Below are 14,110 nucleotides of genomic sequence, written 5' to 3' on the forward strand. Positions count from 1 at the left end.
CGAAACTTCAAGATGGCCACCACGAGATTTTTGACGCAACTTCACAGCGGCCACACCGCGACCACGAACCAAGTGACAGCATGGACCACCATTAGCCCGGGGATGACATCGAAGACACGACTGTCACTTCCATTCGGTAGCTGCTGTGAACGGTGATGATGGGGACAGTTGGCAACGAAGCCTTACGATGCATGCATGTGCTGTGCCGGCATTCATTCTTAAAACAACTGGCATCGATAGCCTATGGAGTGCTTGTTGTACTTCAGTGCCCCACCAAGGACGGTCTCACGTACAGTAAGTACACCATAGGCTTGGACAACAGCTTACAATGCTGGTTACAGTGTAGCGGCATTTGACTTGAGCGCATTGCATGCCGTCTCGCACACGAAGCAAGTCGTGGATGATCTTCATGCATGACATGTCCGCACCAACGAACGAGTGTCGACGGCGACGACAGACTAGTACGACCCCCACACACCTCGACATTCTCGACAACTGTACACACTTGCCTCACGTGTCGACGTAACAAGGAACAGATGAAGTATAAGGCCACCTTCATCACGTCGTCGTTACATATGCAGCTCCTCTTCTCCAAGAGATTCCATCCATACTCACGCACCAGCCCAGCTGGAAGCATTTAAACAAAGTGTTATTACTTGAAATTGGTATGTAATAATAAACATTTCGTGAAATGGACCACGTTTATCCGGACACCATCTTGAAATTATCCGAATTTGTGTTGGCTCCAAAAATAACTTGATCCGTCGAACGCCACTCGGCGATCGTATCTTGATCGGAAGGAATGGACATGCTCAAGCAGCCCGACGTCGACCACGACGAGCGAATGGACCAGTTCTCGACTGCCAAGTCCCATGACGACGATGACGCTGACGATCCTAATGGGGTTGTCAAAGACGACAACCCCAGTCCCACATCGACCAAACTTAGCGGGGTCGGCGACACACGCGCCGACCGTCTCGAGGAAATGCAGTCAGTGGTGAAGAAAGTCGTGTACGAATCCCGCGGACCATTGTACATGGATCTGTGCTCTCGCACGTCGCCACATCTCGGCGCACTCGTGAAATCATTCCGAGCAACGGCGGACGGCGGGAAAGGCCAAGCCGAGCTCAGTGGGAACGTCCACGTCGGTGACCTCGTCCTCGCCCTCAATGACGTCGACTGTACCATCCTTCCATTCCAGCGGATTGTTCTCGAAGCCAAGAACGCAAACTTTCCGCTGGTCCTGCAGGTCTTTCGTCGTTATGTCGTCGTCGTCATCGAACTCACGACACCCAACTCACGACATGATGACCGATGATCGCATCGTGGTGCTGTGTAGGTATTGCCGAAAGTGTACGTCCCCGAGTACTTTCCCATCTCGTCACCCAGTGCCCCCGTGCCTCATCGTGGCAGCGAGCAAGTGCTTCCTCCATCGGATCCAGCGCAGCCCCCCACCCCCACCAAGTACTCGTACAATCGGTGTTGGATGGTTGTAGTCTCACGTGGGGATTTTTCCCTGTGCATCCCAGTGGAAGCGGCGGCGGACGATGGGGCAAATTTGGACAAATCCTCGACATGCGACCAAAGCGATCGTCGTTGACAGCTGCGGAAATGCCCAAGGGAACAATCCCCCATTCCCCACGAGATCTCATCGCCATCCCCACCACCACCACCACCAGCACCTCAACGCCCACATCTCCGTCTCCATCTTCCCCACATACATTGGGAACAATCCCAATCTCGTCCGTGGGATGGGCCGCCACGCCTCCAGCCCCCCAACATCAACAGCCGCAGCCCGTGACACCCCCCCCTGGCACTGCCAACGTAATATCTAATGGGATGTTTTCCCCTTTTGTCCCTAACATATATATATTCTCGTGGGCGGTAGGATAAATTCCAACAAAAGTTCAAGCACTGGCAAGACTCGATCACGTTGGACAAGGTCGTTGCGTCCAGCTCCAACTTGTTCAAGTTTATCGGCGGCAAAAGTCCATCCGCCACCTACCACAACATCAACGACCCAGGTGCATTGGTGTGTTGCTGTCAAGAGAATGTTCCACGAACGTTCTTCTTTCGATCCCAAGAACGTTCCTCATGTCGATCGTGTAGACGACGAGTGGACGCCGTGGCTCGCGGGGGCTACGATCGCATTTCGCGAACCTGGCAATCCCTTCCACACGTCTGGGCTCCATCTCGTCTCGGCCAGCAAACCCATGGGCGTCCAAGACGGCCAAGTGCACTGCCAATGGTACCGCGTGGTACACCCCAACCATCGGCACTGGCTGCTGCTTCAAGGTACAAGCACACATTTATGTTTCAGGCATTTCTTATGGGGATTGTCATAGGAGCTACCCAACGAACGTACATGCCGTCGATCGACGACGTCGGCGTCACCGTCGGCCTGTCATGCCACGTCAGTCGTCTGGGGGTGTCATCCCCCGTGAAACTCATCGAGTTGACCCATCCACTTGTCATTGGTATGCGACTGACTATCTGTGTGACTCTGTCACATCCGGATAACTGTCATGATGTTGGCTAGATCCGTCGGTGGAAGACACGACGCGCATGATGGTGGAAGCTGGTTCGGCGTTGTTTTCGGTAAGAAATTATTCTCGATATGGTTTGGATGGGCTGCTGACGAGGCGGTTGGTGCTTTATTAGGCCACGTTGGCCAGTTCCGAGCTTGTCAGGTACGACTACATATATATATTCTAAATATATGGACCAGATGGTTGTAATATACTATTTGTGTGTGTTTTGATTGTATATCTATATAATTATTGTGTTCTTCTAGTTTTCAACTCAAAGTGAACTCGACGCATGTGGTGGTGATTCAAATCTCAGAAGACGACTTCAACACGGTCGTGGATGCGCCATACGATGGCCACTTGCACGTGTACCTGGACCCAGAGGACCCGACGCGGTTCATTCTGCGCTTCCGACCGTTGGGGGACGCCGTCGGCACATGTGACACGGGGCTAAATCCGACCATTCACCAAGCCACGCTGGCCACACTGCATCTCACGGCGCAAAGTGCGTCCACAAGAGACATCATCGCATCGACGGTGCGGACATTTCGAGCCAACCGATTGAGCGCCGACGTCGACGCGAGTGCCCGCGACGTTGAAGCCAATTACTTTGGCGAGGTCGTGGACAAGGCAAAGTAAGCATGGCTAGCTAATACTACGTGTATGGTCCAGTTGGAGCAAATGTGGTGGCTAATCTATCTCAACGTGGAATCTGATGGATGGAATGCGATTGTTTGATAGGCTCACCGCTCCAGCCGTCAGCTTGCTTGTTAGCGACAAGACTGACGGGGACTGTCCATCGTTGAGCGAAGACGTTCGAGGGGTAGCTCTTGTTGGGGATGGGAAATCACCTCCTGTGCAGACAATGACAGAAACGGCGGCGGCGGCGGACGACGTGGCCATCCTAAAGGTATGTTGAGCATGTTATCTATATATTATATTGTCCTTTTTGCTGAAATCGTGGAGTTGGTATAGTATCGATTGGAGTGTTACATTATGTTGAATGTATGTAGTATACAACACAATTAAAAAACTCTTCGATGATTGGCTGAAATTATCATTTGTGATGTTTTATGATTGGCTAGGACATTTTCTAACCTACCTACCTAGACCAAATACATTTTCCAACTTGAAACGGATTGGAATATAGTGTTATATATGTTGGTTGTGTAACGTGGAGGTAGAAACAACTGGCGTCGCAAGCGCTCCTGCTAAAAGCGACTCAAAACGAGCGCAACTTTATGGCGGTCGCCGTCGAAGTCCGCGAGCGCAAGCTGGAGGACCAAGCCGCGGCCCACAAACTCCTCCAAGCGACCGTCGATACGTTGCGGGGGGAGCTCCAAGTCGCCCACGCCGCCATCGCACGAACCAAACAAGTACGGAAACATGACCAATATATATATATATATATTGGAAATATATATATATATTATGGATTTGGTATGAATTTCTGGACCCCGTGCCATATCGAATCTCACGCGGACGTAACCGATCAGGAATCGCTCCCATTGGTCAATCTGAAAATATGCTTGTTGCTGATTGGCTACATCATTTTCTCTTTTGACGTCGTGCTTTCTGCGGAATCGCACAAAGAATTGGGAATTTTGTAGCAAATTCATAATATATATATATATATTAACAATGACACGAAGGTGGAAGCAAACGCACAGCAGATGGAACGATCCCTGTCTGACCTCCGACAGACCAACCAAGAGCTGGAAGCTCAGCTGGCTGCTTTGCGAAGCCACGACCATGAAGTTGACGCCAAGTGGGCTGCCTTGGACGAGGATTGCCGCACAGTATGCCCATATATATATATATGTCCCTGTGAAGACGATTCAAATGGTGAGTTTATTCTTTGTAGGTGCGGGCAGAGTTGGCGGCCCAGCAGGCACTGTACATGACACTCGTCGAAGAACGCAATGCTCTAAAAGCCAAAACCACAGACTTGTCGAAAGAATTGCGGCGCTTGCTCAAGGTATCGAATATTTTGATTATATATATATATTCAGTAGTATATGGCGATGGAATCTAATGTATATATATATATATATTGTGCATTTCACCCAAATTTGAACTTGTGAGTCATTTCGCCAAAAACTATTTGATCGCATTTAAGCTTGTATACACTATATACTATACAACGATTAGTATATATGTGGTTTTACCCAATAATGCGGAGGGGTCAAACATTTGGATTGGCAGAACCTCGACATGACATTGATATTTGATTGGCTTAGCCGGTTGTTTAATCGATTCTCTTAAGACAATCGATTATGCGGAGGGGCTCCAGTTTCGAATCGATTTGACAATAGATATATCAGCTAGTATGTGGAATGTACTGATTTGGTTTGTTTAGCATGGACAAAGCGTGGGTGACCTCGAAGCCCACTTGATCGAACGCACGCAATTGCAGATCGATTTGGCCGAAGCCAAAGCCGACGTCAAGCGATACATGGACGAAATGAACGAGTTCAAGAACGCTTTGGACTGCCACGTCAAGCAACGGGGCATGGGCGACGTGGTATATATATATATATATATATATATATATTAATTCAGAAAGTACCGTAGGAAATGCAACGGGTACTGAGTCAAAACAAGGAACTCCAGCGCCTCGTGACGCACTTTTCGACGTCGCTGAGTGCATCGCAGGACCAAGTAGCCAAGTGGAAAAAACTGTTTGACAGCAGCCCCCTCAAGCACGTGATGACGACACAGCGGCGATTGTCCAAATCGACTTCGTTCCAACGGAATGAGCAGCTTGTGTTTGATGAAGACGACGAGGAAGAAGAAGAAGAAGACGAGGAAGAAGAAGAAGAATGACATTTGTGCTGTATATATGCTTCTGTGGTTGTGGGATACAGTCAGTATATGATGGAGTGTGTCGAAAGGAGTCGCAATGGACTGATATCAAGGCAAGTTGGGAATGAATGACCTGTACTTATGTACTACTACTATTAACAGTACAGGATTAGGTCGATTCGGTGGTTTACAGTATGCTTAGTAGTATTTCAGTATCACTAGTACTATTTTTCTTTTTGAGTGATGATCATAACCAACTACAGCATATATAGTTTGGACGCCAAGTGGCAAATATAGGTATAATACCAATCGGCTGGACATGACACTAACGGGGTTGTTATATCCGAGAAAGTCGATTGTTCAGTCGGGCGTGGAGAGGTCAGCAACATGTCCATCCAAGCACTCGTAGTACTCGTCTATCTACAGCGCCTGCACTTGGCGCATCACGAGGGCGTTCCAGTGCTGTTTGAGTGCAGCCTTGTGGTTGTCTTGCACCCAGTTCAGCACTTGTTCGCATAAAAACTGAGGGTTGCACTGCCACTGCGCCACCAACGCTCGTCGCGAGCTGACGTTGGACCTGTGACAATTAATATTCGTCAAAACCATCAAAAATCAACCAAAACACACACACACATTCTATATTTTGTTTGAATAATTAAAGCTTTTAATAAATCTTATCATACCGTTCGAGGGCCGACACCAGCAGTTGAATTTTCGCGTCGAATTTTTTTTTGATCAACGACACGCTCGGTTCACGCAATTTGGTGGCCAACAGAGGCTTTAAAGCCGACACTACGAGCCCGTCGAGCAAAAATCGACCAAACCAGCGAAATTTCACTGGCCCGGCGGGGTATTCCACCTAAAAATATAAATTTTCAGAGGTGGAACATCGACTACTACTAAGTACATACCAACACTGCCGGGAGTTCCCACTTGTAGCTGCCGTACGTGGGCTTGACATAACACTCGACCCTGTCCAATGCGGCGTTATATTTGGGCGGGGGCGCGTCCAGAGGCTCGGACGTGTCGCACAACGGCGAGTCGGCGGCCACAGCATGGAGCCAGTCCGGCTCGATCGCAGTCACAGTCTTCATGTACGCTCTACCTCGTTGTGCATAATAGGATATATATATATAGTATATGGTTTAGATTGTTTTGTCAATATATACGAATAGAATATAAAATGAAGGTGATACGAAACAACAAAATGAGTGGACTATGCGTTTATGAGTTAGTATAATGAATCGTTCAAACAATCAAGTTTTTCACAAGTAGACATGGGATATCCATATGTGATGAAAGCGCCAAAACTATAGCCGACAAGGACAAACTAGTTGATATTCAATGACTACGATTTATATATATATATATATATATATATAAAACTCAAGTAAGTGGTTATTTAAAATATTGTAAAAATAAAATAATGGTTTTTTTATTGGTTGTCGTCCTGCCAGATATTGAACCAAGCGTTCATGCAAGTTGAGGGAAAACAGTCGCAAATCCAAAATCATCCGAATCAGAACGCCACGTATCAGACTATTCTCGGAATCAGACAAAGGATTCTGATCCGTACCTGGATGTGCGCACGATGTTGCTGTACACGACGTATTGGGGCAACTACAAACAGCGATAATGACGTTATAATTCATTCCCCTAAAAACCAAAAATAGGGATTCAATTTACTTTGCTGGGGTTGGTCGTAAACAAATGCGAGTGCGGGTGGATGTACAGCGGTTCCGTCACAATCCCATTGCACGACATGTAGGCGCAATTCCGTTCGATCTTGGTGCCACTAGTGATTGTGCCTACAACCCACAATATATATAAATATATTTAAAAATAATTAAATCTCTACAAACCTGCCGGCACCCGACGGGCCACTTGGTCGAGGAAACCTACCCAGGCAACTCGTTAGTTGTAATATTTCACAAACCAAGTTAATGTCGTCACACCCGCCGCCAGGATCTGACGCAGCATGTCCTGATCATGGTCGGATGGCGGCGGCATATTCGGGCGCAGCGTCACGGCGGCATGTCCACCCACAGTGAGTTTGTTGACAATATTCGTCAGTTGACTTCGCAACTTTAGCATTTGCTCCATCACCTGTAAAACGGTATTAAATCCTATTATATTTTAAAAAAGACGAAGAAGATAATCGATTGAGGGGTTGCACTCCCCATCTATGAAAAATAAAAAAACTCAAACCCACATCCTAAAACAAATATATATATATATGAATTGTATATATATATATATGAGTTGTATATACAGTATATATATGAGTTGTATATATATATATGAGTTGTATATATATATATATATGACTTGTATATATATTATATATATATATATATATATACAATTCCAACACACGAAGGCTACATACATACATATATACCTTTTCGTGCAAGTGGTTTTCTGTACAAAAGACACTGGACCCGCCACTATAGGCGTACGCGCCGGCCGCCCGCAGCATACTCAGCACGTCGCTGTCGTCGTCCATCCATTGCGCATGGCGCTGCATGGCCTCGGCTTCCTTGAGCTCTTCCGTCCATGCATTATCTACTTGAGTCATCTCGTTCTTCTGGGGCTCGGAAGATTCGGCGTCGATCGACGGCAGCTTGTCTTCGTCGTTGGCTTCCTTTCGATACGATTCCGCCTCCTTTCGTTCGCGTTCCAAAATGAACGGGCTTTGCCCGGTCAAGCTGGCCACGACCGCAATGGCATACTCCAAACACCCTACTTGTTGCGCTAGCAGCAGCATCTTGGCAAACCTGTGACATTGTAGATTTATTATATATATATATATATATATATCCGCACAAGAGAATTTATATATATTTATATATGTAGATTACCTCGGAGCCACGGGAAACCCCGCCAACGTCTTGCCCAAACCTAAGATGATTGATGAAAGTTATACAACAAGGACCAAATGTTTGTCATTTCCATGAAACAAGATAGATGCGTCTATTGACTGCATATCGTAAAAATAAATATTTTTTTTCGTATACATGGATAGTTATAAAAAACGATATATATATATATATATATATATTTTACCAGTAATCGTGTTGGTAGTTCGATGGAGGGCGCCCAAATGCAGCAGCGTGGTCACGGCCGTGTGCAGCGCCAACTCTTCTGGGGGCGTTGGGAAGGGGAACTGCAGGATATTTTCAATACCCATCGCTTTCATCTGCAGCACCACGTCTTCGATGGGTTGGCAAAGAATCTACAAATGTTTCAAAATAGTATTCCATACTTTATATTAATATTTACATATTTATATGATATACAATATGGATAGATAGATCGATAGATATAGATACATGCATCAAACTTTAGGGCCCGTCTGACAACCTGAAATATTATAATATTCCGGCCCAAAACGCCATTTTGGGGCCCAATTCAACAAACGTGATCAATTTGAAACTTATTTTGCTAGAAGAGATCCAAATCCAATAAGTCCGAGTGGGATTTATACTTTTTGAGGAGGTCCAAAACGCCATCGTACAAAATATTGGACGACCTTTTACCTCCTTTTTGAAAATGGCATTTTTCGTTTATCCATATTTTGCCAAAAAATGGAATAATATTTTTGAAAAGTTACCAGACGCACCCTTATATATATATTATAATGCAACCCCAACCATCCATTAGTTTATATTTCCACCTTCATAGCAGTCGTCATACAGATTGTCCTTCATCCACATCCGTGTGCATAGTGTGGATTTTCATTATATATATTATATATATATATACTGATTTTCGAGCGTACCTGCGGCGGGGAGAACTTTTGAAACTCGTTGTCGTACACAGCAGATGAGTAGAGGCGGTAGCAGTGGCCAGGACCTGTCCGCCCCGCTCGGCCCGCGCGCTGGTCGGCGCTGGCTTTGCTGATCCATTGGATTTCAAACTGCGAAATCCCGCTCTTCAGGTCAAACACCTATGAAAAAACACAAAACAATAAAATACGAGACCAAAAATATTATATATATATATTTAGGGAGGACGTACGCGCTCCTTGGTCCGGCCAGCATCCACGACGTAGCGCACCCCAGGAAGCGTCAGCGACGTCTCCGCCACGTTGGTCGCCACAATCACCAGACGATGCTTGGCCGGCGGGGCTTCAAAGACCTACGGGGGTTCGGCGTTACACCAACACGCATAAAAATAATGCAGAATGGTCGATTATATGTGTATAATATATATATATATATATGTACAGGGCAAAGTTACAACATAATGAATATATATTATATATATACTGGATAGAATTCCAACACAATATACATATATATACTGACAGACAGGGTTCCAATACAATGAATATATTTATATAAAAATATAGTCAAGCATACATATATATATAGTGATACACTGGACTGAGTTCCCATACAATGAATACATTTATATATGTATATATATCCCACGTTATGACCTTCATCTGTTCGTCGTTGGCGAGCATAGAATAAAGCGGCAACACATGCACATATGGAAACAAGTCTTCCCCTTCTTCATCCCCTTCTTCATCCCCTTCTTCTTCGTCACCGCTGTCGTCACCACTGTCGTCACCAGTCTCTTCTCCGTACACATCGGCGTCATCCAAGTCGGCTTGATCGTCATCATCATCGTGTTCTCGGATGTACCATGCCTCGTCTTGCATTCGATTCCGCGAGTTGGTCGCTGGGGCTTTATTTTTTTTCTTTCCAGAGCCCAAATTCCGCCTCAGCTGGCGCACGAGCTGCAGAATCTCGCGCTGGCCAGTTAAAAACACGAGAATCGCGCCTTCTGGCAGCTTGCGATGGATTTTCACCACCTAGTCACATATGATGTATTTTATAAAGTTTGAGGGGTATTTACCTTTTGGTACGCAGCTTGCACGTAGTCGTTCATCTCAGTGTGCTTGTTAAAGTGAACTGTGACAGGGTACTGCCGCGCCTCGACCTTGATCACAGGCGGCGGCGACGGGAACAGCGTCTTGTTCTCTGTAAAGTCCTCCACGCGCAACGTTGCCGACATGATTACCTATTCCACACCACCATAAATACATATATATATTAACGTATAATGCACATATTTGATTCTATATATATATATAGTCAAGTATGTGCATTATACGTTAAATCGCTCTACATGGGCACAACCAAAGCCAAGTGAACAATCCATTGTTTTTAGTGTCATTCCAAACTGGAGTGACATATGCCCCATCGTATCGACCATTATCGTCATATATATATATGCACAGCACGAAAAAGAATAAGATATGCCATCTAGTCATGCATGTAGACCTACTATTACGAACATCCAACGACTACTACTACTACTAGCCTAAACAAATAAAACGAGAAATAAATAATATCATGCACGATTTCATTGATCGCGCAAAAACCAAACTCCTTTGACACCACCAAGAGTAAACGACACACGAAACCCCCGAAAATCAAGGCTAGTACTACTAGTAGTATTACTACTACTAGTAAGATCTACAACATACCAACTTCAACGGTTGAATCGGCGCGGGGGCCGCCGCCTTCTCGGCCGCGGACAGCGACTCGAAGTGCTCTTTTTCTTCGATCGCCATTTGCGCTCGGAATGGCGCGACGCGGGACAGCAGGCCGATCAATATGTCCGTGTTTACATTGCGTTCGTGCGCTTCGTCGAGGAGAATGATCGAGTATCTATATCACACCAAATATAAATATATATATATATGACTTTAGAGCAGTTAATCAAGTGCAAGGTAAACATGCATTGAAATAATCATGTTCAACATATTCAATTCGTTTCATATTGATTCATCGACGTGAACGATCGGGTATCTATCATACACCAAATAAGAGTAACTATTATATATATATATGACTTGAGTCAAATGCAAGGTAAACAAACATGCGTCGTTATAAGAATCATGTTCAAAACAATATATTAGTTCTATCTGTCCAATTTGAGTTATGGAGAGTACAGTAGTTAGTAGTAGTCGTGATCAATAAAAGTCATAATTATATACATATATATATATATATGTGTGATGTAGAGACTTGGTGGCTTCGTCCAAACAATGTCATCCATGCACACACATAATTAACAGTATTTATATATACAAAATATATATACTTATATATATAGAAACATACTTTTTAAGCAAAAAGTCTTGCTGGATTTCCTTGAGAAGGATCCCATCCGTCATAAACTTTATGCGGGTGCTGTCGCCGACGTGGTCGTTGTCATATCGGATCTGGTACCCCACCGACCCCCGCTTCCCAAACGGAACGTTGAGCTCCGTGGCCACCCGCTGGGCGGTGCTCACTGCCGCCACCCGACGCGGCTGTGTTACCCCAATCATGCCTAATTTAGGTACCATCATTCGCATGAATCAACCTGTGATTATTCAGAAGCGTTTTGGATGGGTAGTATACTGTATTGTACTTTCGGTTAATTTCGGACATGGCAGACGCGATTTGCGTCATATTTGAAGGTTGTACGATGTATGGTACGTAGCATATATACATACACATGTAAATAAATATGGGGTTGTTTGGCCGGGTGAATCTCTCTTCTGATCGATGATTGGTTGAAATTTCTCAAAAACGTGCAATTTGATTGGCTAGTACATTCTTATATACAATGACCACATCCATACTCGATGCATTCTACGTGAAAGTCCAAAGTCGAACCGATTGGACAATATTCGGTCGAAAACAACGTAGAAACAAATCATCTAGCCAATCAGAATCAAGAAAACTGTCAGACGGACCAATGGAAATCCATCAGTAAAGGCTCCAAATATCAACATGCATGCGTTCCAAAATATATCTCGTCCAAGCGACAATCGATCATCCATACACTCATAAAAATGCATAATGGATCAATATATATATATATATATATATATTCCCGTCATTTGCATAACCGACAAGGACTCGAGATCACCGTGGACAAAAGTGAAACATATTATTACCTGGATGCATGCCATCGGTGCCGTACCCGGCTTCATACAAGAACTGCGGCACTTGGGTGGTCTTGCCACTGCCAGTTTCGCCACACAGAATCACCACCGAGTTCGATTCGATGGCTTCCATGATCTCTTGCTCAGCATTGCACACTGGCAGCTGCATCCGGCCCAGCTGAATCGCTTCGACGCGAGTCACGGTCACCTTTCGCTGCAGTTGCAACGGCGCCACGAGCTTGGACAGCGCGATCATTTCGTGCGTTTTGTTGAGGGGGACAGGTTTGGGCGTGTATTTGGGCAGGTGTTCGTACTTGTCGGCGGCGGCTGCCGGGGCGGGGCCGCCGCCTTGGGCCTTGAGCAATCGCTTCGCTTCATTTTTCGCTCGAAGTGCTAATAGTTTGACCATCATGGCCGACTCGGACGTAGCTTCGTTGTTGTCGACATGTGACAGGGTGGAGGGTGCTGCTGTTGCTGGTGGTGGTGCTGATGGGCCATCGTTGGCAGAAGTCGACGGAGCGGCTGCAGTACAAGACAGAGGAGTCGACGGAGTTGCAATGGCTTTAGCTGGAGTGACCGACGCCGGGGTAGTCAAAACTGACTTTTTCTTTCTCGATTTCTTCGCCTTGGAATCGCCTTGAGTCGGTTGTGTTGGCGTCTTTTCAATCTCAATGGGATCTGGGGATGTCGTCAAGATGGGATTGGCTAGGGCGATGCCCATGGAATCGTCTTCAGAACTAGCAGCAGCAACACCACCGGCGGCGGCCTCGGATGTTGCTTTGGGTTGCCGAAGTTCAGGGTACAGTTCTTCTCGAGCAGACGCGGTGAGTGTCAGCCCCGCCTTCTCTTGGTTCACAGACCGCTTCAACCTACATTTAGCCATGCCTTGAGCACTTGATATTGCATCGAATCAACTTGTGTGGTACCGTTCTTTCAACGTCTCCTTGTGACCAAGCCTGGCGGTGGAGTACATGAGATTCAGATGGGCTTGGGGCAGCTTTTGAGCCTCGAGCGACTGCAGGACTTCGTCACGACGGGCTTCTTTCGCCTTGCGAGCTTCGAGCTGCACCAACTTCTTGCGTTTGGTCTTGCTTAGCTTCGTGGCGGCTTGGATCACCGCGGCACTGGGGGCTTTGGCTTGGCCTTTGACCTTCTTCTTCCGCACGGTCAGCAGTTCACCTTCGTCTCCACCGAGCTCTTCCATGAGCTCTTTGGATAGAAGTCCACTAGATCCTTCATCTTGGTCGGCGACAGCAGTGGCGGTCGCGGCGAGGTCGTCCATCTTCAATGTGCGATGATCTTTCAACTGCTTGCGGCGATGCCATTGGTCAAAAAGACGAACCTCGAATTCGAGCCAACCATTGCGCAGGATAGACTGACGGCTCTTTTCCCATACTCAAACGCAGTAAATGTTCAACCCGTTCAAGATGCATGACCAGCTAAAGTTGGTCGTCTTGTTCAAAGACCATTTATGATATCATGTTGATGACGTATACAAAGAACAAGATTAGAATTCTACGACGAGGGTATTGGATCAGGTCTTCAAAACTAGTAGAGGTTTGAACCCCAGCGTGAACTCATTTTCATATTGGACTAAGGTGAATATCAATATTGCATTTGATATAGCGCATGATCTAGTGGCAGTTCACGTTGTTCATAGTGTATAAGACTGGGAATGCTCTCAAGAAGCCATAGTCAACTCCTTGTATACAATACAATGACATGATATCCTGGAATATATGGTCGTGTGATTGGTCGTGGCAACCACGGCGACGATTGGTTGGTGCGTGGACGGCTCAAGTCGCGTTGTGATTGGTCGAAACGG

The 14,110-nt window shown here is 46.0% G+C and overlaps 3 protein-coding genes across 4 annotated transcripts; 1 reads left to right on the forward strand and 2 right to left on the reverse strand.

The window, feature by feature from the left end:
- Positions 1–10: 10 nt before the first annotated feature.
- On the reverse strand, positions 11–692 carry H257_16635 (hypothetical protein). Its single transcript, XM_009845150.1, has one exon. The coding sequence runs from the start codon at positions 635–637 to the stop codon at positions 263–265; it is 375 nt and encodes a 124-aa protein (XP_009843452.1). The 5' UTR covers positions 638–692; the 3' UTR covers positions 11–262.
- Positions 693–763: 71 nt separating this feature from the next.
- Positions 764–5,399, forward strand: H257_16636. Of its 2 annotated transcripts, XM_009845151.1 has the most exons (15): positions 764–1,249; positions 1,340–1,464; positions 1,530–1,824; positions 1,889–2,024; positions 2,110–2,295; positions 2,346–2,477; positions 2,540–2,598; positions 2,662–2,690; positions 2,795–3,163; positions 3,270–3,438; positions 3,713–3,904; positions 4,181–4,327; positions 4,393–4,506; positions 4,888–5,052; positions 5,103–5,399. In XM_009845151.1, exons 1-15 carry the CDS (start codon positions 803–805, stop codon positions 5,352–5,354), a joined length of 2,817 nt encoding a protein of 938 aa, XP_009843453.1. In that variant the 5' UTR covers positions 764–802; the 3' UTR covers positions 5,355–5,399. The 2 variants fall into 2 exon arrangements, with proteins under 2 accessions (XP_009843453.1, XP_009843454.1); XM_009845152.1 differs by having other exon boundaries at positions 764–1,464.
- A 205-nt stretch (positions 5,400–5,604) lies between these two features.
- On the reverse strand, positions 5,605–13,579 carry H257_16637 (hypothetical protein). Its single transcript, XM_009845153.1, has 18 exons — positions 13,212–13,579; positions 12,298–13,154; positions 11,474–11,684; positions 10,834–11,017; positions 10,200–10,364; positions 9,778–10,155; positions 9,354–9,473; positions 9,115–9,282; positions 8,400–8,568; positions 8,195–8,234; positions 7,735–8,110; positions 7,289–7,439; positions 7,196–7,231; positions 7,020–7,141; positions 6,910–6,953; positions 6,245–6,434; positions 6,017–6,192; positions 5,605–5,910 (listed from the first exon to the last, which is right to left on the reverse strand). Exons 1-18 carry the CDS (start codon positions 13,565–13,567, stop codon positions 5,754–5,756), a joined length of 3,900 nt encoding a protein of 1,299 aa, XP_009843455.1. The 5' UTR covers positions 13,568–13,579; the 3' UTR covers positions 5,605–5,753.
- Positions 13,580–14,110: the final 531 nt, after the last annotated feature.

The sequence above is a fragment of the Aphanomyces astaci genome (assembly GCF_000520075.1).
Source record: "Aphanomyces astaci strain APO3 unplaced genomic scaffold supercont1.89, whole genome shotgun sequence".
Taxonomy (NCBI): Eukaryota; Oomycota; class Saprolegniomycetes; order Saprolegniales; family Verrucalvaceae; genus Aphanomyces; species Aphanomyces astaci.

Coding starts and splice junctions, on each gene's coding strand:
- H257_16635 (XM_009845150.1), bottom strand. CDS start 637: ATGCTTCCAGCTGGGCTGGTGCGTGAGTATGGATGGAATCTCTTGGAG.
- H257_16637 (XM_009845153.1), bottom strand. CDS start 13,567: ATGGACGACCTCGCCGCGACCGCCACTGCTGTCGCCGACCAAGATGAA. Junction 9,474..9,777: donor CCAACGACGAACAGATGAAG/GTCATAACGTGG, acceptor GAACCCCCGTAG/GTCTTTGAAGCCCCGCCGGC. Junction 6,435..6,909: donor AACATCGTGCGCACATCCAG/GTACGGATCAGA, acceptor ACAACGAGGTAG/AGCGTACATGAAGACTGTGA.
- H257_16636 (XM_009845151.1), top strand. CDS start 803: ATGGACATGCTCAAGCAGCCCGACGTCGACCACGACGAGCGAATGGAC. Junction 1,825..1,888: donor CCCCCCCTGGCACTGCCAAC/GTAATATCTAAT, acceptor CGTGGGCGGTAG/GATAAATTCCAACAAAAGTT. Junction 2,691..2,794: donor GCCAGTTCCGAGCTTGTCAG/GTACGACTACAT, acceptor GTGTTCTTCTAG/TTTTCAACTCAAAGTGAACT.